The sequence below is a fragment of the Hylobates moloch genome, unplaced genomic scaffold, assembly GCF_009828535.3.
Source record: "Hylobates moloch isolate HMO894 unplaced genomic scaffold, HMol_V3 SCAFFOLD_13, whole genome shotgun sequence".
NCBI lineage: Eukaryota > Metazoa > Chordata > Mammalia > Primates > Hylobatidae > Hylobates > Hylobates moloch.
In genome coordinates, this window is record NW_026652288.1 from 96,059,330 (window position 1) to 96,087,116 (window position 27,787).

Consider the following 27,787-nt stretch of genomic DNA (forward strand, 5'->3'; position numbering starts at 1 on the left):
CTCAATATGTGTCAATAAATGGATCCGCAGAATCTTCAACATTGACTCATTGTTGAAAGGACCCTTTCCAATCCCAGTAATCTGCATGATGGATAAAGAAGTGCCTGAATGTAATAAGGTGCAATGAGTTACTTGACTCCAGTGGCCTCTGTGTAACCTTCACTGGTAAGGCCATGGCTCTTCTGAAAATCTCCGTGACCAAGGACATCAGCAAGCACAGCACGGGGCTCATTAGAAGAAGATGATTTCACCTGCCATCTTCCTTCTCGTCTGAAGAGTGCCACTCACTCGCCTCGCTTTGAAGACATCAAAGTCTGGCGACAGAAATCAGCAGGAAAAATGGATGTGACTATCTGCATTGACTAGCATTTTCCCTGAAAAACATCTGACTAGAAACAGTGTAATCATTTACCCTTTATTTACCTTCTAAACCTGAAATAGAGATAACTTTAATACTGGCTGAGTCATCACTAAAGTCAACAAGTCAAAGTGTTTTTTGGAAAAAGTAAGATCCAGATATTTTCTACTGACTGAATTTTTGGGCACAAACTAACTTTTAAATTATTTAATTGTTGACTAAACTCAATACATTTTTCTATTTCTTTCTTTTTTATATTTTACATCTTTATTTTCATATCAACAAGAATGAGTTTGAATCAGTTTTCTTTTCTAATATAGCAACATGCAGCCGTGTTTTCTTCTTTTTTTTATTGTACTTTAAGTTCTAGGGTACATGTGCACAACGTGCAGGTTAGTTACATACGTATACATGTGCCATGTTGGTGTGCTGCACCCATTAACTTATCATCTACTTTAGGTATTTCTCCTAATGCTATCCCTTCCCCCTCCCCGCACCCTTCGACAGGCCTCGGTGTGTGATGTTCCCCACCCTGTGTCCAAGTTCATTGTTCAATTGTTCAATTCCCACCTATGAGTGAGAACATGCAGTGTTTGGTTTTCTGTCCTTGCAATAGTTTGCTCAGAATGATGGTTTCCAGCTTCATCCATATCCCTACAAAGGAGAGGAACTCATCCTTTTTTAATGCAGCCATGTTTTCTATTGTCAAGAATAATGATTTGCTCAATTTGGTGTCTAGCAGGAGACTGGTGTCTAGCAGCCAACCTCCCCAGCTTTTTTGGGGCCCCTTATACTTTTGGTTTAGGGTTAATACAGAAATAAAGTGATTGGGCTAAATCCAGGCCCTTCCATTTTCTTGGCATGTGATGTGGTCAAGTTCCAGAACCTCTCAGCCTTTTTTCCCTCTGTAGAGGAGGAAGGATAAGAATAGTTCAGCTCTCATGACTTTTATGAATAAGTCAGTAACAGGAGCTATGATGATGCTGTTTTCCTGAGCAGGTACTGTTCCAGGCCTGGAAAGCTCAAATCTTTTCATGATTTCTTTAACCGTGAAGTGATTCTCTCATAAGACAGAATGTTTAAGTGAGTGTCAAGGCCACACTAAATAGTATGTAGTAGTAAGTCTCCTTCCTATTGTACAAAAGAGAATGGAAGGTTTGCCATTGTTTCTTATGTGATGATGAAAAGTTTACTGCAAGGATTGCTGTGTTTTGGGGCCCATTGCACACATAGGATCACCAGCCCAAATGTTAAAAGAACTTCCCTTGAAAGAGAAAAAATATTTGATGAAGTAGAAACATTTTTTCTTTTTTGGAGACGGGGTCTTACTCTGTCACCCAGGCTGGAGTGCAATGGCGCGATCTCGGCTCACTGCAACCTCCACCTCCCAGATTCAAGCAATTCTCCTACCTCAGCCTCCCGAGTAGCTGGGATTACAGGTGCGCACCACTATGCCTGGCTAATTTTTGTATTTTTAGTAGAGATGAGGTTTCTTCATGTTGGCCAGGCTGGTCTCAAACTCCTGACCTCAGGTGATCCACGCGCCTCGGCCTCCCAAAGTGCGGGGATTACAGGTGTGAGTCACCGTGTCCGGCCAGAAACATTTTTTCTATCCTGGGTTTAGATTATGCCTCTTCCACAGGGCAGGACAAAGGTGCAGCAAGAGAGGCCTAGAGCACAACATTTAAGAAGCAGCAACCCCAAGGGAGAGGCCTCCTTGAAATTTGCCCCTTTACCCACTCCCTTGCCCTACTCTAGTCCAGGCCTTACTCTTCCCTGTATATGTTCTCAGATGCAATTTCCTTTCTGAGGTTTGGATTTGCAGAGCTAGTTCCTGCTTATCAGAGCAGGGTTGGAGGAAGGCTTGTAGAGCCCTTTTCCCACCCCAAAAGATGGAGCCATTACTTATGGTCATTTTTGCCATGCTGTGGTTGGGCCCACATCTCCCAACTTTGGCGCTGAGTACAAGGGGCTCTTCCTAATTATGGGTTGATGACTTCCAGGGCACTTGGTGCTAAGTTACTTTCACAAGAAACCAGATGGGTCCTTGGACAAGGGTAATTTGCTTTCATTCACTGTTGCTTTACATTGGCGAAGTAAGTCCCAATCTGTCCCCACAGGAAATTATGATAATTTGTATAATAATATTACGATAATTTCATATATTAACATAAAGTTCTTTGCTGATCAGGCATTGCCGGACTAAATGAGTCAAGATAAGCTCCTCCAGAGCACGTGGTTCTCATTACTCTGTGTCCAGGCATCTGATAACACAGATAGTAGGTGCTCAATAAATGTTTGTTCATTGAACATATGAATGAAGAAACACCCAGTCTCTGAGTGATATTAATACCCAGTCTATCAGGGCCTAGGCCCTTTAAGTACCAGAAAGGGCAGAGCCATGAACCTGACCTAATGATTTAAAAACCAACCACTGCTATTTCCTCCGTACAGAAACCAGTTGTCCTTCTGGCTTTTGCTGACAGGCACTTTTTCATCTTCTGTTTTGTGAGAGGCTGATTTCTAGCTATCACCTTAGCTCTTGCTGCCTGACTGGATATTTCACATCTTTCTATATCTATCCTCTGCCTCCTACACCCACATCCACTAATGGAACCAACCTCTGAGAAACTCTGACCCTGAGCTTATGGTAATCTTTCTTGCTGTGGCTCCTGGCCTGCAACTATAAACACTGAATTCTGCCTTGGAATAGTTTAAATACAACACCTGCCCTAGTGGCTCCCTGGCAAAGAGTCCTTTGGACAAATTCAGGAACCCTGGTGCCATCCTTAGCTGCTGCCCTAGTTTGGATGTTTGTCCCCAAACATGTTGAAATTTAATCCCCAATGTTGGAGGTGGGGCCTAATGGGAGGTGTTTGGGTCATGGAGACAGATCCCTCATGAAGGGCTTGGTGCCATCCTGGTGGTAATGAGTGAATTCCCGCTATATTATTTTCCATGAGAGCTGATTGTTTAAAAAAAAAAAAAAAAAAAAAAAGCCGGGCATCTCTCCTCTCTCTCACCATGTGCTTGCACACACCAGCTCTTCTTTGCCTTCCGCCATGAGTGGAAGCAGCCTATGGCCCTCACCAGAAGCAGATGCTGGTGTCATGCTTCTTGTACAGCCTGCAGAACCATGAGCCAAATAAACCTCTTTTCTTCATAAATTGCCCAGCCTCAGGTTTTCCTTTATAGAAACACAGATGGACTAAGACAGCTGCCATCTTGAGGCTTCTGCCATCAGCCGCACAAGGGTTGCACCCAGCAAGCACTTCCCGGCGCCCTGCTGCCATCTCCTGGAGATTGTTGATCCTCTCCTGCTCCTTAGACTGTTGGGCCTGCTCTCCTTGACCAGTTCTAACAAGCCCTTGATAACCTCAATACACTATCAGCCATCATAGCGTGAATGGAATGAGGATTATTTTATTGCTGTGTTGTGAGCCTCACAGAAAAATGCACAGAAATGTAACTAAAATAATGCAGCAAAGGACCAGAAAGCAGAGGAAATGCCTATCTCCTACTGATATGCAAAGAAGCTGGAGCCAGTTGGATCAAACTGACCCAAGATTACTCATGAGTAGATGTATTCAGCATGTGAAGATCACTTATGAGTCCCACATACATTTGGCAAGTGAGAATCTTTTAAAGTTTAAAACTGGTGTCGTCAGGCACAGGGAACTACCCATCGGCACTAATGCTACAGCCATCTTGGAAAACATACCAAAATATCATCTATTTTCTTCCTCATTTCCAGTAAGTAAATGGCAACATTTCTTTCTAAGGAAACTGAAAAAATCTAAGGGATCATTTTATTCAGCTTGATACCAAAGTTATTTTAGTTTATAAGTATTAGACATACAGAGTAGTTGAGATAAAAGCAAAGATATTCATAAATTACATTTAAAAAAAGAGTTCTGATAGTGTTCACATATCTAAGTTCCCACAAAAGTCAGCATGAAAGCAGTAGCAGAGGAAAACAGAAAACAGCTGAGCTGACATCACACAACAGCGAAATGGAAGGGGGATAAATTGGCATAGCCAAATAGACGATTTGACTATAGAAATTAAGAGCTTTAAAAATGTGCAAATCATTAGAATCAATAATTTTACTTCTAAAAATCTATCCTGAAAAAAAGAATCAAAAGCCAAAGATTCCTAAATAAAAAAGTGGTTTTTTTTGTTTGTTTTTGTTTTTTGTTTGTTTTGTTTTTTGAGACAGAGTCTCACTCTGTTGCCCAAGCTGGAGTGCAGTGGCACAATCTCCCCTCACTGCAAGCTCTGCCTCCCGGGTTCACGTGATTCTCCTGCCTCAGCCTCCCAAGTAGCTGAGATTACAGGCATCCAGCACCACGCCCAGCTAATTTTTTGTATTTTTAGTAGAGATGGGGTTTCACCATGTTGGCCAGGATACTCTCTATCTCTTGACCTCATGATCCACCTGCCTTGGCCTCCCAAAGTGCTGGGATTACAGGTGTAAGCCACCGCGCCTCGCCTGTAAACATGTTTTTAAGTCTACTTAATGACATAGGAAAATATTCAAGTTAAAATGATAGGTGAAAAAAATTTAAAAGCTGTATATTGCAGTATAATCAAAATTATATTAAAATATTATTTTACATAGAAAAAAAGAAAAGATATAAATGCACCAAAGCATTAACACTGTTTATCTCTGCATGATGAGATTGTGAATGATTTCTTTTTTGAGACAGAGTCTCATTCTGTTGGCTGGGCTGGAGTGCAGTGGCATGATCACAGCTCACTGCAGCCATAGCCCACTCCAGGGCTTATGCTATCATCCTGCCTTCATAGTTGGGATTACAGGTGTGTGCCACCACACCACACTTTATTCCATTTTTTTTTTTTTTTGAGTCAGAGTCCCACTCCATTGCCAAGCTGGAGTGCAGTGGCACAATCTCGGCTCACTGCAACCTCCACCTCCTGGGTTCAATTGATTCTCCTGCCTCGGCCTCCCGAGTAGGTGGGACTACAGGTGTGCGCCACCACGCCCAGCTAATTTTTGTATTTTTAGAAGAGAGGGGGTTTCACTGTGTTGGCCAGGATGGGCTCAATCTCTTGGCCTCATGATCTGCCCATCTCAGCCTCCCAAAGTGCTGGGATTACAGGTGTGAGCCACCGTGCCCAGCCCTTCAATATTTTTAAAGATTATATAAAGAAAAGCATAGCTTCCACACACAGTTCAGGAGTCAGGGCCCTGAGCGAAATGGAGTATAAGGTGATGGAAGTTTGCCCCTGGCTTTGAGGATCATCTTGCTAGATGACCAGAGTTTGTTTTGCATCTGGAAAAGTCACGTTCCCCCTCTTGGACAGAACCTGGAGTCCTGGCCACACCTTCTGAGCCTCTGTCATTAAGATTCTGTGCGGTGTGTGAGCAGCTGGGGGTAAATTTGAAAACAGTCCTGCCAACTACCTTCTCTGTCCCATCACCACTCACTTCACCTCCCTCACCCCGATCCTCACCCCAGAAAATCAATATTAAGCTTCCCTTTGGAGGGGCCCCTCTTCTTCCTTTTTTTTTAACCAGTTTTTTTTTCTCTGAAGCAAACATTAGAACAAATTCACCCACACACAATGATGGCCTCTAAATATTTGAAGACCATGTTGGTCTCCATGAGAGGGCTTCTTTGCTTCAGACTAAACCAAACCAGGTCCTTGTATGATATTTCCCAAGCCTCTCTTTATGCTGCCAACCCTCCTTGGATGTCACACTTGGAATTGTCAAGGGTCACTTAATAGGCAGTGCCTGGAGTCAACACTGGCCCTGTGTTCTGGCCAGAAAGACACGCTGTAATTCTCCTGAGTCTGCAAAGAATGTTCAAGGGGCATTTGTGTCCTTAGCTCCTCGTGCGGCATCTCAGCCTGCAGTGTCGGACTCAAACCCAGAGCTGTGTCAAATGAGCAGCTGTTAGATCAGGACTCCCCTCTGCTGCCCTTGTGCACTGGCAAGGGCACTAGGTTACTAGTGCTAGGAGACTCTGGTCAGTGCCCATCTGTGCTGTCACATGCAGGGCCCTGGCAGTGAGATATGGAGAAGGAAGAGAAGGGGCAGGGAACCCCACACGTTTTGCTGGTCATTTCCCACCCTGGTCCTGCCACGGGAACCCCCTCCTTCCACCTCCATTCCCCACTTTAGGCAGAAACATCTCTCATCCTTTCTTCTTTTCTCCAAGAATCTTCCCCCAAAATCTTGGCATCTCCTACACACATCTCTACCTTTGCTATATCTGTGGGCCTTGTTCTCCCTGTAGGACTCCTCTTGGAAAGCTAATTCCCCCTGACATTAGAGAATTTTATCAAATTGCTGAGTATCCCCCCTTCCCTCTCACAGACCCCATGGCATGCTCAGATCACAGTAGAAGACATTTCCTCTGCTGCCAAACCCATGGCACTCTGGGGCTGACCATGTCCACCTCATTCCCTCAGCTGTCTTCTCTTTGCTTCTCTTCTCTTTGCTGCTATTACCATGTTCCAAGCAGACTTTGGAGCATCTCCCCCACAGCAGCATGGACTTTGGCAGATTTCTTGGGGACCAGCGATGTCCTAACCTGTTTGCTTTTCCAGGGCTGATGTTTGCAGGGTGTTTTTTTTTTTTTTTTTTTTTTTTTTGAACCAAAGCAGAAATCATCCTGTATCCTTATGCAATTCTTCCGGCAGGCTCCAACAGATAAATAAAGCCCACCACCCTCCATGGGTCTACCTTTCCCAGCAGAGCACCTGGATTGGTCCCAAAGCCTCCAACCACCTGCGCGCCTGCCAGGGCCACTCTGGGGCAGCCATGAAGTCCCTTGTCCTGCTCCTTTGTCTTGCTCAGCTCTGGGGCTGCCACTCAGCCCCACATGGCCCAGGGCTGATTTATAGACAACTGAACTGCGATGATCCAGAAACTGAGGAAGCAGCTCTGGCGGCTATAGACTACATCAATCAAAACCTTCCTTGGGGATACAAACACACCTTGAACCAGATTGAGGAAGTAAAGGTGTGGCCTCGGGTAAGTGGACCTGCTGTGTATGAGCTGAAATAATGTGTACGTGGAGCTCAACCAGGTGCCTCAAAAGATCACAATCACCCAGTGCAAGTGAAACCACAGAGGAGTAAATTCTCTGATTTCTTCCCAGGAGTGAGGGAAGGGGCAGGCAGAGGGCAAGAGAGGAGACATTCTGTACGGCATCATGGGTGTCAGCAGGGAGCTGGGTGGGGTGTGGGGTGGTGTGCAGAAGAAAAAGTGCTTCAAATGGTTGTTTGCAGATCACAGATGGTAAGTGTAACTTGCTGGAAAAAGTAGGACCCAAGAGACCAGCTCCTAGTTGCCAAGTTACCACTGGCTGAAAATCACCTATCTGTCTTTGGTTTGGTTTCTCTCTAACAAAGACTGAGAATGAATAAAACTAGTATCTGGCAGATGCCTACTATATGCCAGGCCCATTCACATAGAATATCTCATTTACTCTTTCCTGTTCCTGCCTCCTGGTGCTGTGTGGTACATATATTGTTCTTGTCTTACCCAAGAGGAGACCAAGGCTCTGTTGTGTGTGTGTATGCATGTGTGTGGTTTTTTTTTTTTTTTTTTGGTACAAGATCATATAATTGCTAAGTCTTCAGGTTGGGATTTGATTCCAGATCTGTGTTCCTTCTTCTACACAAACTGCCTCCCAAAGAGAGTTACCCACATCCCAGAGAGAAGTCTTGGCATACACACAATTCACCTCCTCACACGCTAGATGGGAAACCAATGCAGCTTGAAGCCAGTGATAAGAAAAATCAAGCTGGAAATATGCCTTGGGGATCAGTCAAGAGATTTGGAGAGGTGGGAAGAAGCTGTCTGTCTACTGCCTGTTTTGAAATTAAATTTATTTCTGATTAAGGACAATTCTTTCAGCAAATATGTATTACAAGCCTTCCTTGGACAAGAACCAGAGATATTAGGTTGAACCATATAAAACTGCCATTTTTCTATATCAAAAGCAACCAAATATTGGCCGTTTCAATGGTTCAACCTAATACAATGGTGAAAAAGGCATAATATGTGCCCACAAGAGTTTACAATCTAGGTTGGAAAATAAGATCAACGACAGGAAGCCTGGACCGACTGAAGGCTGCCATCCGTCTCACAAAGAGACAAAGTATTTGAAACCAGGATTGCTCCGGATGGATTTTAGGAGTGCTGCGGCCATATTAAAGCACAATGGTGGTTAGGAGGAAACGCTGATCAATTCAGGGGAAATGAACACGCAACACGCACATCTGAGGGAAAAGGTAATCATGAATGGGCATTGTGACTTTCACTAAAGGCAGAGCTTCAGAGTTGGGTTCCTTGAGAAACCCAGGCGTACCCGGTTCCTGTTCGCCAGAGCTGTGAACGCTTTCAGGCAGTCACTCTGGGCACACCTGGACATCATACAATGCAGAGCTCCTCCCAGGGGAGGGGATGCTGAGGCTTCAGGTACTAGTGAGTCAGGCAGAACCAATGAGAGGCAAGCAGAGCTGGGCTGAGAGGAGAAAAGGTATACTTGTACCTTCTGGATTTTTCAGGCTTCGAAGACAAGATACAGAAACAGGTGAACTGACAAGAGTATCTCCAAGGATTGTTGCAAGCTCCCTCATGTCTACACTAGTGACATCCAGTTTCCTGTCAGAGGGAGACATGCCCGTCCCCATTATCGCCAGCAGAGGGAAGTAGAGAGCAGCATAGTTGCATGCCGGCACCTGCTGCACAAGCCAAGACAAAGGAAAAGCCAAGGACAACAGCAGCAAAACCTCTAGGAGGGAAAAGAAAATGGAGGAAGGAAGGAAAGTAAATAATGAAAAGGAAGAAAGAAAGAAGGAGAGGGAGGGATAGAGGAGATTAAAAAAAGACAGTAAAATATTACCCTACACCACCTTATTTTGCAGCTTGTCTGAGAAAAATCCAAACCTGCATTTTCCAAAGCACTGCTTGAATAGTGAAATCTTAAAAATAATAAATACACATAAGTGTTAATACCCATTTGTAGTTTTCAAATAGAGCTCAGAGTGAGGGCTGTGGCTCCATCGACTTGTTCAAGCCCAGGACCCCGTCTGCTTTGCGAGCATCATCTGGTGCTTCCTTAATCAACACACGAAGACCAGACAAGGCCGGGTCATTGTCCTGCCCACAGGCCAGTTCAGAGCTAGACGGAGTTGCAGACTGACAGTAAGAATGACATTTCCCTCGCCTCTCCAAAAGGGGGGTGCGCTCAAGCCCAGGGAGGGCACACACCGTGGCCCGCACCACAGGATCGGGGGAATAGGCTGCTCACGGCTTCACTCTCTGTCTCCGCAGCGGCCCTTCGGAGAGCTATTTGAGATTGAAATAGATACCCTGGAGACCACCTGCCATGTGCTGGACCCCACCCCTGTGGCCAGATGCAGCGTGAGGCAGCTGAAGGAGCATGTGAGTACCCTTCTCAGGATGACCATGGGTGGCCCTTTGGCCAGCTCCACCGATTCGCCCAGCTTTTCAGCCTGCCTTCTTGGCTAGCCAGGGTGCAGTTTCTAAAATCGCCATTTGTGGCCGATCGCAGTGGCTCATGCCTATAATCTCAGCAATTTGGGAGGCTGAGGCAGGTGGATCACCTGAGGTCAGGAGTTCGAGACCAGCCTGGCCAGCATGGTGAAACCCCATCTCTACTAAAAATACAAAAATTAGCTGGGCGTGGTGACGGGCACCTGTAAATCCCAGCTCCTTGGGAGGCCGAGGCAGGAGAATCGCTTGAACCCGGGAGGCGGAGGTTGCAGTGAGCCAAGATCCTGCCATTGCACTCCAGCCTGGGCAACAACAGCGAATCTCTATCTCGAAATAATCGTCATCATCATCATCATAAATAAAATTGCCATTTGATGCCACTTCCCCTGGGGCTGATTTTTACAAGCATTTAACTATATCATTGTATCCCTGAAAGCAGAGAGTGACATGTTTCAGTATTACCCAGCGAAGGCGATTTTGCAAGGGTCACCTTTGACAGCCATGCCTGGAGGGAGTCTTCCCGGGGTGCGAAGGGGAAGGGCAGCCATCCTCACGTGGGTTTCTTTCTCCAGGCTGTCGAAGGAGACTGTGATTTCCGGTTGTTGAAACTAGATGGCAAGTTTTCCGTGGAATACGCAAAATGTGATTCCAGTCCAGGTACAGATGACTATTCTTATTCTTATTTTTTCCTTGTAGAAAAGTGGAGAAGGGATCTGAATAATTTTCAACTTAAGTAGTTCTAGCTGCTTTGTCGGTGAGGAAAAGGAGAAGCCAAATTTCCTGGGTTCTGGGATTTTTAAAATTGTGTTTTAAAAAGCTACTCTTGGCCTGGTGCGGTGGCTCACGCCTGTAATCCACCCACCAGAGGTAGGTGGATCACCTGAGGTCAGGAGTTCGAGACCAGTCTGGCCAACATGGTGAAACCCCCATCTCTACTACAAATACAAAAATGTGGTGGTGCTCGCCTGTAGTCCCAGCTACTAGGGAGGCTGAGGCAGGAGAATCGCTTGAACCCGGGAGGCAGAGGTGGCAGTGGGCCGAGATCGCGCCACTGCACTCCAGCCTGGGTGACACAGAGTGAGACCCTGTCTCAAAAAAATAAGAAGTTATTCTTACTGGAGGTGAAAATTGCCTCGTGATGATAAGAGCTCCTGCAGAAATGTCAGCATAGCACGAGCCGTTTGAAGGTTTAGTAAGAAGCAGAGAAAGTGCCTGAAGCTATTTGGGGCATGCCTTAGCCCTTGCTAACGCAGCAGAGCTGGGGCCATGCCAGGGAGAATGGCTGCCCACATCCTGGTTTCCTCTCCCCGAGCAGACTCGGCCGAGGACGTGCGCAAGGTGTGCCGAGACTGCCCCCTGCTGGCCCCGCTGAACGACACCAGGGTGGTGCACGCCGCGGAAGCTGCCCTGGCAGCCTTCAACGCTCAAAACAACGGCTCCAATTTCCAGCTGGAGGACATTTCCCGGGCTCAGCTTGTGGTAAAGACTGAGATTCTTTTGACAGGTTGGGCAGTTCGGTGGCACTTCGGGAATGTACTGTACGTGGTGGAGCGGGAGGGAGGGAAGAACAGGCGCAGGGGCAGCGATGAGAAAGCAAGGAGAGGGTTGTTTGGAAAGGGAAGAAAGCATCCTAAGGGGTATGAGGTTCCTGAGTGTCATGAGGACCCCAACACCCTCAGCGCCTCCCCCATGCTGAGCCACTGTAACGTCCAGCAGCCACAGCTGCCGGCAGGTACATCCCCACTCCCTCCGTTCCAGCTAAAACCAAAGCTCGGTGTCAGCCCTTAGAGGTTCCCACCTCGGCCAGAAGCACTCACTATAAATTTGCTGGGCTCCATTATCACCCATCTCCGCTGAACATCTGCCACAGACTCGTAATTAATACTCACTTGTGCTGACAAGCTTATAATGGCAAGATCCTAAAATGCCTTTCGAGTCACTGGAGAAAACATCTTATTGTACTGTGGGTGGTTTAGCACATTGGAATGCAACAGAATTCAAATGTTTAAGAAAATGTATTCTGGATATCAGCCATGGCCATACTTGGAAATACACTAGTATAGACGGCAATTCTATTAATCAGAATATGTGATTCTCAGAACATCCCCACCCCAGACTACACCAAATAACAGATATTTTATTGTGTCCATATGCTCCAACTACTATAAGAAAGAAAAGCTCAAGTGATATCTTCCATACTTTCATCTAAATCTTTTCATTTGATCCTGCTCTACGAAACAGGTGGAAGAGGTATTAATCTCTTCACTTTCCCACCCTATCTTGGAGTAACCTGAACCTTGGGTCTCAAGTGCAGCCCAAGAGTGAGGGCTGTGGGGAGGCAGGGTTCCCACTCTTATCAGTCTAAGGCTGGCCTTCTGATTCCTGTTTCCTGTCTGCAAACTCACCTCCACCTTGAAGGACCGGTGATGGATACTTGCCCCTCCTACAAGGAAGACACAACCCCTACCTCTAAAGTACCAGCACTTGAGAACACAACCCCATAGCAACTGCCCTATGTAAGCCATTGAGGGACGTGTCTTCTGGGCCGATGCATGGTCTGCATGAATGGTGCCCTCCGAAGGAGGCTACTTCCCGCTCTCCTTCTCTGCCCTTTTCATTGTGAGTCATCTTTCCTCAAGAGCATTTTCATGTACTCTTCTCAGCCCCTCCCACCTTCTACCTATGTGGAGTTTACAATGTCTGGCACTGACTGTGTTGCTAAAGAGGCCACAGAGGCAGCCAAGTGCAACCTGCTGGCAGAAAAGGTGAGTGGGCCGGGACCTTGGGGTGTTACCACTCGGACAGAGCTGTTTGTGGAACAGAACATCCTTGGATAGTTTGTATCTTGGGGCTGCAGACAGAGAATAACAGCGCAAATGCCCGCTCCCTGTGGATCACGGCAAGCCTTCCTTTAGGGTGTCGCCTCATCCCTTTAAGAGCTGTCATCAAATCATCTCACCCACTGGAGGCACATGGAGTTAGGAGAAATTGCTAATGAAGCCAAGTCACGCCCACCCACTGGGAATGTGAAGTGCACATTTTCTAGACATATAACTCTGATACGAAAGCTTTCAAGTCCTTGAGCCGATAATGTACACTTCTAGGATTTTAGTCTAAAGAAGTCATCAGTGGCCAGGCATGATGGCTCATGCCTGTAATTCCAGCACTTTGGGAGGCCAAGACAGGCAGATCGCGAGGTCAGGAGATCGAGACCATCCTGGCTAACATGGTGAAACCCCGTCTCTACTAAAAATACAAAAAGATTAGCCGGGCGTGGTGGTGAGCACCTGTAGTCCCAGCTACTCGGGAGGCTGAGGCAGGAGAATGGTGTGAACCCGGGAGGCAGAGGTTGCAGTAAACTAAGATTGTGCTGCTGCACTCCAGCCTGGGCAACAGAGTGAGACTCTGTCTCAAAAAAAAAAAGAATTCATCAGTGACATTTGACAGAATATATCTATAAAAATGATTTATTATAGATATAAAGAGACAAAAAAGAGAGATCTGTATGTCCAACAGGAAGGTGTCATTGAATAATGCATGCACATCAGTAAATAGAAAATTGTGCAGACACTAAAAATTGTGTTTTCAGGGAATAATGAATGATATGAGAAAATGCTATTATGGCAAGTGAAAACACAGGATACAACATCGTATAGTCACAATGATCTTAATTTTTAATCATATTTAATAGTATTTTAAAATAAGAAAGAAATGCATCAATGTTAACAGTCCTTCTTTCTAGGCCACCACCAGAAAGGGATTATGGGTAATCTCTCTCACTCTCAAAGTATTTCTGTATTTCCATGTTATATATAGAATCACATACCTCCCACAAGCAGAAACGATAACTTTAAGAAAAATGGTTTTTCAAACCAATTTAAGGTTGGAGTGTCAATGAAATTGGGGGGGATCCATTTTTTAAATTAGTTAAAATAACTCCTCTTTCTCTGTGGGCAGCAATATGGCTTTTGTAAGGCAACACTCAGTGAGAAGCTTGGTGGGGAAGAAGTTGCAGTGACCTGCACGGTGTTCCAAACACAGGTAACAGCTCCGTGAATATTCTTGCCTACACCTTCAGAATACAATGACCCCTTCACATTTATGCAGTGCAGTAGTGATGACAGGACATTTGCTCTCCTGTGCTTCTGAACCTCACGGTATGAAATAACACTGGGGTATGTGGAATCATCAACAAATGGAAGGATGTTTTAGCTATGCCTTTCCCTCCCGTGAACTAGTGACTACAGGGAAGAACCATCTTACTGTGTAGTTGACAAAGCCACCTTTTTATTTGTGGGAGGTGGGAGTGGTTTTCTGAGTTGCAGAGACCAGGTGGCCAGATCTACCTGTTAGCTCCCAGTGGCTGCAGCTTCAGATGACAAAGAGGGTGGCACTGCTGGGCAAGGGTGAGCCATAGGTGGGGTGCTTTTACTTATTGGATGTGTGTGTGTAAGTCCACCATCACCAAGACAATCCTGGTGAGGCCGGGGCCACCATAGGCCAGTCACCCCTCCTTGTAACCTTGATGACAATCCCTTGTACTTAGGTAGGTCCTTTCTTGCTAGACTCTTTGCAAATAAAAAATGTATAATGTGAGGAAATTGGATACCAGTTCCACCTGGGCCTGTGGGTGGTCTTGCCTGGGAGGAGGAAGCAAACTAACTGAAGGAAATGGTCCTTTTTCCAGCCCGTGACCTCACAGCCCCAACCAGAAGGTGCCGATGAAGCAGTCCCCACCCCCGTGGTGGACCCAGATGCATGTCCGTCCCCTCCACTTGGCGCACCTGGACCCCCTCCAGCTGGCTTACCCCCGTACACCAATCTGTTAGCGGCAGCTCCCCAAGCACGCCCATCGCACCAGGCGCACTACGACCTGCGCCACATGTTCATGGGTGTGGTCCGATTGGGGTCACCCTTAGGAGAAGCGTTGCACCCCCAGAAAACACACCCAGTGGTGCAGCCTAGTGTTGGTGCTGCTGCTGGGCCAGTGGTTCCTCCGTGTCCGGGGAGGATCAGACACTTCAAGGTCTAGGTTAGACATGGCAGAGATGAGGAGGTTTGGCACAGAAAACATAGCCACCATTTTGTCCAAGCCTGGGCTTGGGTGGGGGGCCTTGTCTGCTGGCCACACAAGTGTCACATGTGATCTACATTAATATTAAGTCTTGAATCCCTATCTCCCGTCATTCCTCACAGGACAGAAGCTGAGTGGGTGGCGGTTATGTTTGACAGAAGGCATTAGGTTGACAACTTGTCATGATTTTGATGGTAAGCCACCATGATTGCGTTCTCTGCCTCTGGTTGACCTTACAAAAACCACTGGAACTGTGACTTTGAAAGGTGCTTTTGCTAAGCTTATATGTGCCTGTTAATAAAAGTGCCTGAAAGACCTTCCTTAATAAAGAAGGTTCTAAGCTGAATGTGGTCATGCTTATTGCCGACTTCATCCCAGTTCCCCTCACATGCATAGCCCTTTATCCCAACAACCACATAGTGCCCCTAATCAAAATCAAAGTGGAAATAGAACCAAAAGAGAACAAAAACCTGCTGTATTGCCAGATACAGGAAAAAGTGAGACTAGGATCTTTCCACAACCCATAAGATATGACCATTTCTTTTTTTTTTTTTTTTTTTTCTGAGACAGAGTCTCACTCTGTCACCCAGGCTGGAGTGCGGTGGCACGATCTTGGCTCACTGCAAGCTCCACCTCTCAAGTTCAAATGATTCCCCTGCCTCAGCCTGCCGAGTAGCTGGGACTACAGGTGTGCACCACCACACCCGGCTAATTTTTTTGTATTTTAATAGAGACAGGGTTTCACCATGTTGGCCAGGATGGTCTTGATCTCCTGACCTCATGATCCACTCACCTCGGCCTCCCAAAGTACTGGGATTACAGGCGTGAGCCACTGCACCTGGCCAAGATATGACCATTTCTTTATGAGAAAATAATTCTTCTCATTTCATAAGAGAGAGAAAATATTGCTAAAGGTGGGCCAAGCTCCTGAACTTTGTACAGAATAAACTATCCTTTGGTTTTCTCCAGTACCAAGGTAAGGAGGGATTGGTGATTAAAACAAGATCCTCACTTTACATCTGTTGTTAATTATGTTTAAGATATATGTTGAGTGTAGTGTATACACTTCATTTTATAATACAAGATTGGTCTTCCTAGCCAATCTATTTTAAGGACCCAAGTCAAAGCTGTGATTTGTATATCATTATATAAAGATACCTGGACAGAAGAATCCCGTGGACATTTGTAGACACCGTCCAAGTGCTCAGATAGCATATGTGAATAAACGCTCCCCATTTTAGCATGGTGCCTGGACAATTTCAATTTTTGTTCATCAGCATTCAGTTTTTCTGATCTACCTCAGTGATGGGCCCTTTCAGATGGAATTTTAGAGGGTAGGACTGACACCCAGTTGAGTGACTTCACTTTAAACCAAGGAGAATGAATCAAGTGTTGACACTCACTTTATCACTTGTGCCTAGAGGTTTTGCCAATATTCCAGTAACCAAAAGGAAAGGCCAGAAAGGTAAGAAAACCACTAGGTGTCACAGAAGCCAGAGAAGAAGGTATGGGCAGCTATGCTAAATGCTGTAGAAAGAGCAGTAAGAACGACTGACTCTGAGGTCGTGGTGACTACTGGCAGATGCAGTTGCTCTAGGGGCACCCTGGTTGTCAAGAGTTTACTGGTGTTGTTGTTGTAGGGAGAATGGAGAGTGGGCTGTAGCCGGGCAAGAGTAGCCACAGGATAGAAAGTCACTAGAGCTTTCTAGAGAAAAGATTAACATGAGTTAGTCTAAGGTGGTGGGCAGCGGACATGATAAAAAGAGGATATAATTTGGAGTTAGAACTCCCAAGACCTGCTGATGAATTTGATGTGGGAGTGAGAAAGACATGAAGGATGATGATTCCTGGATTTGTGGCTTTGTGAACTGGATAGATGAGTGAAGGGGCCATTTACTGAGGCAGTGAATTCTAGTTTATTTCATTTGCATTACCTCAGTTTCCCTCCTCTCCAACGTAAAATTTGTGCAGATGATTTTTCTATGTCTATCTTTCTATGTCTGGCTAATGCATGCCTTGATCTCATGTCTCTCAAGGGAGCAGTGAAGTCCCGTAAACCTGCAAAACCTGAGCCAAGCTGCTTCACCTTTCACTTCTTGCTGCCCACATTATACAACCAGACATAGATAACAGCTGATGTACTGGTGTGGGGAGGATTAAATGAGATGCTACAAGTTTATGTATGACACCTTCTTGACACATTCTAGGTTCTCAGTAAGTGCCCTCCCTTTCTGCTGCTGCTCCTCATCCTCTGAATTTGGTGGCCTCAGAAGATTATGTTGTTGATGTTCTCTTAAATATGTACTCTGCTTGGCAAGTTTATCCTGTCTCATGATTTAAACTATCATTGTTACCCAGATAACTGCAACTTAATAGCTCCAGATTGGACCTCTTTCTTGAATTCTAACATTGCATTTCCAAATATCTTCAGGATTTCCTCACTAGAATTACCTAAAACAGTTTCCTATGTGACTTGTCTCCTCTAAATGATGCATACCTGGAGACAGCATTATTCAAAATGTGCATTATTTTAGAATTACTTATTCCCAATAATAACAGAGAGAATGAGTTATAGAGCTGTTAAATCTACCACCCTTATAGCACATTTTTTGTATTAATGCTGCTCTGTACTTTCTTAATGTTATTATTTTACAGAGTGTTCTCTCCTAAATTAATAGCATTACATATGTCTCATTTATTTGCCTTCTTAGTGGATTTTAATCATGTCTAACACATGTTTCAAAGTTATTGGATTTCAGGTGCATTTTTCCATACTTGTGTCACTACTACCAATTAAGAATATTTGGTGGATGTTAAGATAATACAAAAATTGTCCAGGTGTGGTGGCTCATGCCTGTAATCCCAGCACTTTGGGAGGCCAAGGCAGGTGGATCACCTGAGGTTAGGAGTTGGAGACCAGCTTGATGAACATGGTGAAACACTGTCCCTACTAAAAATACAAAATTAGCCGGGCATGGTGGTTGTGGTGAGCTGAGATCATGCCATTGCACTCCAACCTGGGCAACAAGAGCAAAACTCCATCTCAAAAAAAAAAAAAAAAAAAAAATTTCTGTACTAGTAGGCTGGCTAGTGAAATGATGTTATCTTCAGTCCATGGACTACTTTGCAAAAATTTAAAATCATGTTTATAAAAAAGTAACAATTCATATAGAAAAACATTGATAATATATTTTGAAATGAAAAGAGTGGGTTATAAAGTGGTATAATCCTGAATTTCTAAAATTAATTTATATATATGAAGACATATTAATGTATACATACAGACATAAAAAATTACCAAGTAACAGGAAGAAAAACTAAAATACTAACAGTGATTATATCTGAATGATGGAATAATGGGGAGCTGCTTTTCTTTGTTGTATTAATGCTTTGTCTTATTTCCTAAACGTTCTATAATGCTCAAGTTTTACTTTCATGGAAAGATATTTTTATTTTGTTTGTCTAGAATAGGGGTTAGAAAACATTTTAGTGAAGGACCAGATAGTAAATATCTTTGGTGTTATGGACCATGTGGTCTCTATTTCAATGCAACTCTGCTATTTTAGGAAGAAAGCAACCATAGCCAATATATAAATGAATAGGCATGGCTGTGTTCCAATAAAACTTTTATTACAAAATTAGCAGTGAGCTGAATTTGGCCTTTGGCTATAGTTTGCCAGGGTGGCCTAGAACAGTGGAAACAAGGAGAAATCGAGTTGGGGGGAAAAATGGCAGTCAAAAAGTAGATCAGTTTCACGTGGAGTTAGATGCTGGTCTCTGGTGTCAAGCTGGTCAAGCGAGAAATAAGTAAGGGTGTTGTCTGTACAGAAGATGAATCCATGTGAATAATGACAAGGTGAAGGTGGAGGGCAGGAGTATAAGCCCCAACTAGGAAAACCTCAGCTTTTTCTGGACCTATTTTATGGTACAGAGGTCCTTCTGATCTGTTTTGCATTCTTTGATATACATGTGGCAGTCCATTTCAATTCTCTCCTACCCTGCCCCATCCACCTTAACGACCCTGCTGATGGTCCACCCATCCAACATCTGCATCTCTCTCCATCTTGCCTTCTCGACCTCCACAGCGTTTCTGCCACCCCCTCGTTCCCTCAGTCACACCCTCATGGATTAGTAGTCCTCTTCCTGGATGGCAGACCTCACGTCCCCCTCACTCTGCCCTCAGCCACCTTTTGTCCACCTTTGATTCACTCTTTATCAGCTTCACTGAGAGCATCAATCCCTCTTTCCTATGTATTGTTCAAGGTGTCAGACACTTCCTGGCTTCACTTCCTTGTCTTCTGGCCCCAACCCCACATTGGTCATTTCAAAGATATTCATGTAAATACCCTCTGTGGATCTTAACCTTCTGTCCTCCAGACCACATGCCTTATCAGGGCCCAGCTCCAGCTGCACTTTTTCTCTGTTCCTGTTCCCATCCTGCGGTTCTCACTGAAGGGTTCTCCGGAACGTGGCTCTTGATGCTCTGACAAAGGTTGTGCTCCATCCTCAGGCGGGATCCCCTCAGAGCCCCACCGTTATTCTTGTCTCTTCATGGCTTCATTTCCCACTCCCCACAATATCAGCTACATATTTTCTTCTCTCAAATCTTAACCACACCCCCACGTCTCAACCCTCAACAGTTGAATCTCCCAGCTTCCAAAGAAAATAAAAGCTATTAGGTAAAAGTTCCCTCCAATACATCTCTGAAGTCACCCACTCTCACCTCCCTCTCTCTGGCTCAGAGGAAGTATCTTTCTCCTCTGTTATGTTGGCTACTCCTCCCACCCTCACCTTCCCTGACCACTTCGCCCTTCCCAGCATCCCTTCCACCTACACCAGCGTCACCCTTTCCACTGACCACACTCTCAGATGACACCCATGCTAAATGATCACTCTCCTCTGATTCTACGTTCCTCTCAAGCCGTTTCCCTATTTCCCCCTTTGTTTTACTACCAAGCCTCCTTTTAAAAAATATTTATTTCTAAAAATTTCTAAATGCTACATGTTTACTAAAAAAATTATGGAAAACACTGAGAAGTTGAAGGAATGAAAATATATGCCTCCCACAATCCCATATCTCAAATACAAACACCATTAACATTTTCCTGTATTGCGTTACCTTCCTTCTGCCTGCCACCTGCACCGCTGTGCAGGAGTGCTTTATAAAACACAGCGCTGTGTCACGGCAGTGTAGTTTCAATTGTCTGTCCTGCTTTGCAAGTTAACATTATAACATAAACATTTTCTATATCACTAAACATCACAAACATCATTTGTGATGGCTAATTGGTATTCATCAAATGTAGCCAAATTCAAGCTGGTACCACTTGCTGCACAACAGCCAGTAGGTCAAGAGACAAGGTACTGGGGCAAGGAAAGCAACTTTATTCTTACAGCAATATTTATTCTTTCTTTATTCTTCCCAGCAAACTGAGAAGATGCGCAGACTCATGTCCTAAAAAGCCATCTTAAGTTAATATGCATTTCAGGCTCCTTTTATGTTAGGGTAAGGGAGAATAGGGAGGCGGTTGAGGTGAAGAATACCAATGACAGGCACCTGGGCAGCAGCAAGGGTCTGAGGAGGTGAAACTTCTTTGTGCTTGGCCGGGTCACAATGCTCTTATAAATCTTTAATGTAACATCGTTACTTGTGTGTACACCCTTCTTTTCTCCTTGGGAGTTAGTTTTGGGAAGAGATTATCATCATCCTTGCTTTAAACTGTAGGCTGGGCGTGGTGGTTCACGCCTATAATCCCAGCACTTTGGGAAGTCGAGGCTGGTGGGTCACCTGAGGCCAGGAGTTCGAGACCAGCCTGGCCAACATGGTGAAACCCCGTCTCTACTGAAAACACAAAAATTAGCCGGGGGTGGTGGCAGGTGCCTGTAATCCCAGCAACTTAGGAGGCTGAGGCAGGAGAATCGCTCGAACCCAGGAGGTGGAGGTTGCAGTGAACCGAGATCATGCCATTGCACTCCAGCCAGGGCGACAAGAGCGAAATTCAGTCTAAAAAAAAAAAAAAAAAACGTTAAACTGCAAACTAAATGCCTCCCATAGTTAGGTTGGCCTGTGTGCAGAGATAAGCAAAAGCAGTTAATCTAAAAGATATCATTTTGGATGGAGTTGCAGGGAGATTGGGAGAAAAATGGAGTTAGTCATGTTAAGTCTCCTTTTCACTGTTACCTAAATGGAAGTTTACTTAACCATTCTCCTGTTGTTGGACATTTAGACGGACACTTTTTCATGCTTGTAAATGGCATATCAATACATATTATTATGCATAAAAGCTTTCCTGTATGTGTGAATACTTTCAAAGGTAGAGTCTCAGAAATATAACTAATATTCCAAAATAATGTGAATATCTTACAACTCTTGACATGTATTGTCGAAGTGCTTTACAAACAGATTTTGCCAATCTACACTTCCAAAACCTGAGTGTGCCCATCTCACTGAACCTTTGCTATCACTTGGCCTTATCATTTCTCTCCCCCCAAAATACCAACGTATAACTGTCTTAGTTAAGAGACAACTTATTATCTCTTCATCACATCTCAATCCATTATACTTTGGTTCATATTCACACCGGTGTAGTAAGACTATTCTGGCAAAGGTCATTTTTGACCTTCTTATTGTCAAAACCATTGACCCAGTAATTTGTTTCTCCTTCTTATGCTATTTGGTCTCTCTCCAATGTTTGATGTTATTGCTTACCTCCTACTTGGAACTCTTTCTGCCTCCATCTCCTCCAGTTGCCTCTAAAATGTTCGGGTTCCTGAGATTTTCACCTTTATTTTTCTCACTTTATATGCTCCCATTGGTAATCTTATCCACTCTTGTAACTTCAGTTTATTCTGTCTAGACTCCATCTCAAAAAAATATATTTTATTTTATTTTATTTTTTGAGAGTCTCGCTCTGTCACCCAGGCTGGAGTGCAATGGCATGATCTCGGCTCACTGCAGCCTCTATCTCCCTGGTTCAAGCAATTCTCCTGCCTCAGCCTCCCTAGTAGCCGGAATTACAGGTATGCACCACCACGCCCAGCTGTTTTTTGTGTTTTAGCAGAAATGGGGCTTCACCATGTTGCCCAGGCTGGTCTCGAACTCCTGAGCTCAGTGAATCCACCCACCTCAGCCTCCCAAAGTGCTAGGATTACAGGCGTGAGCCACCACACCCGGCTTATTTTTTATTTTGAGACAGAGTTTCACTCTGTCGCCCAGGCTGGAGTGCAGTGGTGCCATCTCAGCTCACTGCAACCTCTGTCTCCTGGGTTCAAGTGATTCTCCTGTCTCAGCCTCCCGAGTAGCTTGGATTACAGGTGTGCACCACCACACCCAGCTAATTTTTGTGGGTTTTTTTGTATTTTTAGTAGAGATGGGGTTTAGCCATGTTGGCCAGGCTGGTCTTCAACTCCTGACCTCAAATGATCTGCCTGCCTTGGCCTCCCAAACTGCTGGGATTACAGGCGTGAGCCACTGCTCCTGGCCTTCTATTTATTTTTTTAAAGGTCTTTCCTCAACCTTGTATTCTTCTCTTTAATGTTTGTTTTCCTGCTATTTATAAATAAGCTTTTATAAACAATGGTCTATACTCGCTTGTCTCCACTTCCTGAACTCCTCCTATTCATTTTTTTTTTTTCACAGTAATCTGGCTTCTATCCTCACCACTCCTCTGAAACTGCTACCAACAAAGATCACAGGAGAACTTCTGGATCAAATGGATACATGTTTAGCCCTTTTTTATTCAAGCTCTCCATGGCATCTGACCCCCTGACCACGCCTTTCCTTTTTGAATGCAATTTTCCTGGTCTATGGAGCCTGTCTTTCTTCTCTGCAGCCTTTCAATCTCAGACTCTTTTTCTTTTAGCTCATCTTCCTCTGCTTCCTCCTTAAATATTAGCTTTCTCAGAGCTCCACCTCATTCTCATCTCATTGCCTTACCTGCCCTCCCAGAATGAGCTCACCCACTCCCAAGATTTTAGCCTCCACCTCTGGCTAATGATGATCTTGCTCATCCCCTTTAAACCTTGAGTCTGTACATCCAACACATATTATGAGTCTCCACTTAGAGATCGCTCAGATTCTTCAAATTTAACAGCCTCAAACTCAGGTCCCCATACCCTCCCCCTTCCAAATCTGCTCTATTCCTGTAATGGTAGCTCAACTGTTTGACTCGGTCAAATAACCTGAAAACTCTGGAGTCATTCTTGATCCCTCACCCTTTCTTGCTGCCATATTTTATGAGTCACCAGGTCTTGATTTCCTACATCCTCATTAGATCTCAGATCCAGTCGTTCCTCTCTGTTCCCACTGTCATTTCCATCTTTTCAGCAGTGTCTCCTCTGACAGGTTTTTCTCATTCACAACTGTACCACTCAGGGTTCAACCAGGTTTAGCATAACCAGGGAGGTATTATAGGGAACTGGTTTATGCAATTGTGGGGGCTGGATAAACAGTCCCTGTAAGGCTGTCTTTGTATCCGAAGCTGGAGCCTGAAGTCCACAGGGCAGGTGTTCAGAAAGAGAAGATGGATATGAAGTAGGGGGAATTGACAGCAGATTGGAACCCACAAGCATGAGCTGAGACCCTACAAGGATGGACCGTCACCCACGTCTGTTTTTGTTGCCTATGGCCTTGGTGATAAGGGTATCCTGCAGAAGCTGGGGCCTTTCATCGCTGCTACCTGGAATGATCTTTCTGAGAATCTAGTTCTTAAAACCTTCAGTGATTCCCCAGTACTTTTAGTATGCTATGCAAATCATTACAGCACAGATGACTTTCTCAGGCTTTTGCCTGACTGCTACTCCACCCTTATATCTTGTCATTCCCTCGCCATGCCTCTTCTCACCTCTTCCCTTCCACTTTCTAGTTCTCTCTCTCTCTCTCTCACACACACACACACACACACACTCACGCACACACACACGTGCACGCACACACACATAATCTCAAGCTATAAAGAATTACAATAGAAAAAAATTTACCCATAATATTTGGGCCTGGTTTACTCAAAATTAAGTATTTTAACTCCAGAAAAGAACACTTGAACAATTATGTTGTTACCTGCTAAAGCATACAGAAGGCAAGAATTGTCACAAATTTTACATTACAAGCCAGATATCTCAAATATCATGCGAGATTTCATTTCAAAGAGTGTTGCCCTCTTCTCATCAGGGTGGCTGTCCTCCCTGTTGTCACTGACCGGTTCTTGGCAGCCCTGTGGTGTCTGTTGTCTTACACTCGAGCAAAGGATTCTTCAATTGTTACAATGCAGAGGATTGAAAACTAGGCACTTATTTATTTATTTATTATCTTTTTGAGACAAGGTCTCGCTCTGTCACCAGGCTGGAGTGCAGTGGCACAATCACGGCCCACTGCAGCTTTGACATCCTGTGCTCAAGTGATACTCCTGCCTCAGCCTCCCGAGTAGCTGGGTCTACAGGTGCATGCCATCGTGCCTGGCCAATTTTTAAATTTTTTTTAAGAGATGGGGTCTTGCTATTTTGCCCAGGCTGACCTTGAACTCCTGGGTTAAAACAATCCTCCCAACTCAGCCCCACAAAGTGCTGGGATTACAAGCATGAGCCACTGTTCCCAGCTAGCTTTTTAATTTTTTATCCCCAACATCTAGCATAGTGCCTATCACAGAGCAGTTACTTCACTCACTGGAGAAGAACTTATGACATTACTTGAATGAAGGAACTTTCTTCTTACCCCCTAAACTCCTGATCCACTGGTCCATGGTGGAGCCCAGAAAGTCAAAGTCAAGCTTCACAGCCTCTCTCTGCCTTTTTTTTTTTTTTTTTTTTTGAGATGGACTCTCACTCTGTTGCCCAGGCTGGAGGGCAGTGGCATGATCTCGGTTCACTGCAATCTCCACCCTGCAGGTTCAAGCAATTCTCCTGCCTCAGCCTACCGAGTAGCTGGGACTACAGGCACGCACCACCACACATGGCTAATTTTTGTATTTTTAGTAGGGACGTGGTTTCACCATATTGGCCAGACTGGTCTCAAACTCCTGACCTCATGATCCGCCCACCTCGGCCTCCCAAAGTGCTGGGATTACAGGCGTGAGCCACCTCTCCTGGCCTCTCTACTCTTTCAAGATAAGTTTTTGTTTACTGTGCTTGGAACATTCAAATGAAGATCATTTCCTAATGCTTTATCCACTGCTGGTGTGAAGGCTATTGTTATAATATTTCTGGAGAGCAATATGGCAAATTATTATAATTATTATTATTTTTTTTTGAGACACAATCTTGCTCTGTCACCCAGGCTGGAGCTCAGTGGCGCAATGATAGCTCACTAAGTGCTCAAACTCCTGGGCTCAAGTGATCCTACTGCCTCAGCCTCTGAGTAGCTGGGACCATAGATATATGCCGATACAAGCCCAAGCTAATTTTTAAAACACTTTTTATAGAAATGAGGCATTGCTGTGGTGCCCAGGCTGGTCTTAAACTCCTGGCCTCAAGTAATCCACCCACCTTGGGCTCCCAAAGCACTGGCATGAACCATTGTACTAGGCCTGATATGGCAAATTATATCAGAAGCTTTAACATCAAGAATTGCCCTTGACCCAGTCATTCCATTTGAGGCATTTGTACTAAGCAAATTATTAAGGATATGAACAAAGATCTACTCACAAGAATGTTAATTGCAACATCGTTTATAATAGCAGAGAACTGGAAACAATCTACCCGTCTATCAAAGAGAGTTGGCTTGAAGAACTGACTCACCTGTCAACAGACTATTGTGCAATAATTAAAAATTAAATTGCAGAAGTGGGTTATTTTATATGTCAAGATGCTCAGGGTCTATTGTTGGATTTTAAAAGCAAGTTACCATATAGTAAGCATACTACTACAGTATTTTGGTATAAAAATGCATGTGATATATGCATAGAGGAAAGTCTGGAAGGACATCCATCAACTATTAACAGTGTGGTCAAATATTTTTGTCTTTTTATTTACGTTTAGTTTTCTATAAGGCACGTATCACTTTGGTAATATTCTTCTAATGAGAAAAAAAGTTTAAATAGCTTGTAGTGAGTTCTCCAAGCCCTCCACCCAGCTCCATTCATAGTATTCATAGTATGAATACTTTTGGACCAAAAGAAAGAAGAAAACAATGACCAATTACTAAGACTTCCTGTTGGGTGGGCATATATCACATACATGATCTCATTTAGTCCCGTAAATATGCATGTTGTCTCCATTTTTACTGATGAGAAAACTGAGTGCCGGAGAAAATAAATGGTAGCTGTGCCTGAAGTCACACGGCTAGTAACAGAGCTCATCTAGCGGGTCTACCCAACTATAAGCTCCAGCCCTTTCCACTACAGCACACAGCAGAGGGCTCTCCTGAGAGCACCCACCTCTGAGGCCATGGTCAGCACCGAGAAGGGTGAAAATAAATCAGTTCCTAGGGTCATTGTCCTCTGATGTAAGCCCACCAGAGGTCAGGGACCTTTGCATTAGCAGAAGCTGGGTCGAAGCTGTGGGGGTGTATATTGGCTTGTAGTTAATGGATAACAATGTATTTGTCTGAGTATTGACCCATGATGAACAACAACCACCAATATCATGCACTCACTGTAAACACCTGGCCAGAGAATCTTGGGCTCAATTCCTGGCTGGATGTGTGGTCTTAGGCAGGTAATTCAGTTTCTCAGGATTTTGGTTACATCATTTCAAGAAAGTAGGGTTTGGCCTACTGACTCTCTAGGGACCCTTCAACCTCTAACACTTTATGATTCTTTGATGAGTTGCAGATATCATTCACTTTTCTCTTTATCCCTAAGTATCTCAGGGTCTAACTTTCTCTTACATAATCACCGTATAGTTATCAAATTCACAGAATTTAACATGTATACATTATTACATAATTTGCATTCCATATACAAAATCTGCCAACTGTCCCATGATGTTCTTTAGTGGAATTTTTCCTTCTTATCTCAAGATCCAATCCAGGATCAAACTGATCACATGTTGCATTTAGTTATGTAGTCTCTTTAGTCTCCTTTAATCTAGAACATTTCTCGAGCCTTTATCTCTCATGAATTGACATTTTGGAAGAGTACAAGCTAGTTGTCTTGCAGAATGCCCTTCTACTGGGTTTGTCTCATCTTTCCTCATGATTAGTGTAGGTTACCTGTCTCCTCTGGACTACCATAAAAGTGATGTTGTGTCCTTCTCAGTGCATCACATCAGGAAACATATGGTGTCTGTCTCGCTTGTTATTGGTGACGTTGATTTTGATTATTTGGTTAAGGTGATGTCTTCCAGGTTCCTTTGGTACATAATTATAATTTATCCCTTTACAGTTATTAAGTAATCTGTGGGGAGATACTCAGAGACTATGTAGATAACCTCTCTCATTTCAAATTTTTACTCCCTAGTTTTAACATATATTGATGATTCTTGCCTGGATTTGTTAGTACAATGATGATTGCAAAATGGTGATTTGTCTAACTATCATCACTTCTATATTTAGCAATTGGCATTTTATCGTAAGCAGTTTTCCTTCTTTCTTATTCAGTTGGTATCAGTATGGACCCATGGTTTGCTATTTTGTTCAGTGGATTGTAATTCACTACTATCATTATTTGTTTTGATGCTCAGCTTGTCCTAGATTTCACAATGGATTCTCTTCAAGTGGTTTCTTTTTACATGGACTTATCATTCTTTGAGTCTTTCCTCACTTTCTGCACAGGATCAACTTATACTCTCCCTTTTCCTGGAATCAGCCATTTCTTCAAGGAGTTTTGATTGCTTTTAATGGGGAATCAGATTTAGAAACCAAGTTCTGATACTGGGTGGGCTTATTGGTACTGAAACATTCTTGCTTCTAGGCCTTCTCAGC

At 44.2% G+C, this 27,787-nt stretch overlaps 1 protein-coding gene across 3 annotated transcripts; it reads left to right on the forward strand.

The window, feature by feature from the left end:
• Nucleotides 1-7,069: 7,069 nt before the first annotated feature.
• Nucleotides 7,070-15,277, forward strand: AHSG (alpha 2-HS glycoprotein). Of its 3 annotated transcripts, none has more exons than XM_032171849.2 (7): nt 7,070-7,364; nt 9,675-9,785; nt 10,430-10,514; nt 11,170-11,336; nt 12,521-12,622; nt 13,815-13,898; nt 14,545-15,277. In XM_032171849.2, exons 1-7 carry the CDS (start codon nt 7,152-7,154, stop codon nt 14,887-14,889), a joined length of 1,107 nt encoding a protein of 368 aa, XP_032027740.1. In that variant the 5' UTR covers nt 7,070-7,151; the 3' UTR covers nt 14,890-15,277. The 3 variants fall into 3 exon arrangements, with proteins under 3 accessions (XP_032027740.1, XP_032027741.1, XP_032027742.1); XM_032171850.2 differs by having other exon boundaries at nt 11,173-11,336; XM_032171851.2 differs by lacking the exon at nt 13,815-13,898 and having other exon boundaries at nt 11,173-11,336.
• Nucleotides 15,278-27,787: the final 12,510 nt, after the last annotated feature.

Excerpts from the sequence above, each read along its gene's own strand:
- AHSG (XM_032171849.2), top strand. The coding sequence starts at position 7,152 with ATGAAGTCCCTTGTCCTGCTCCTTTGTCTTGCTCAGCTCTGGGGCTGC. Across the intron at positions 10,515-11,169 it reads AAAATGTGATTCCAGTCCAG|CAGACTCGGCCGAGGACGTG; the intron begins GTACAGATGACT and ends CCTCTCCCCGAG. Across the intron at positions 11,337-12,520 it reads TTTCCCGGGCTCAGCTTGTG|CCCCTCCCACCTTCTACCTA; the intron begins GTAAAGACTGAG and ends TACTCTTCTCAG.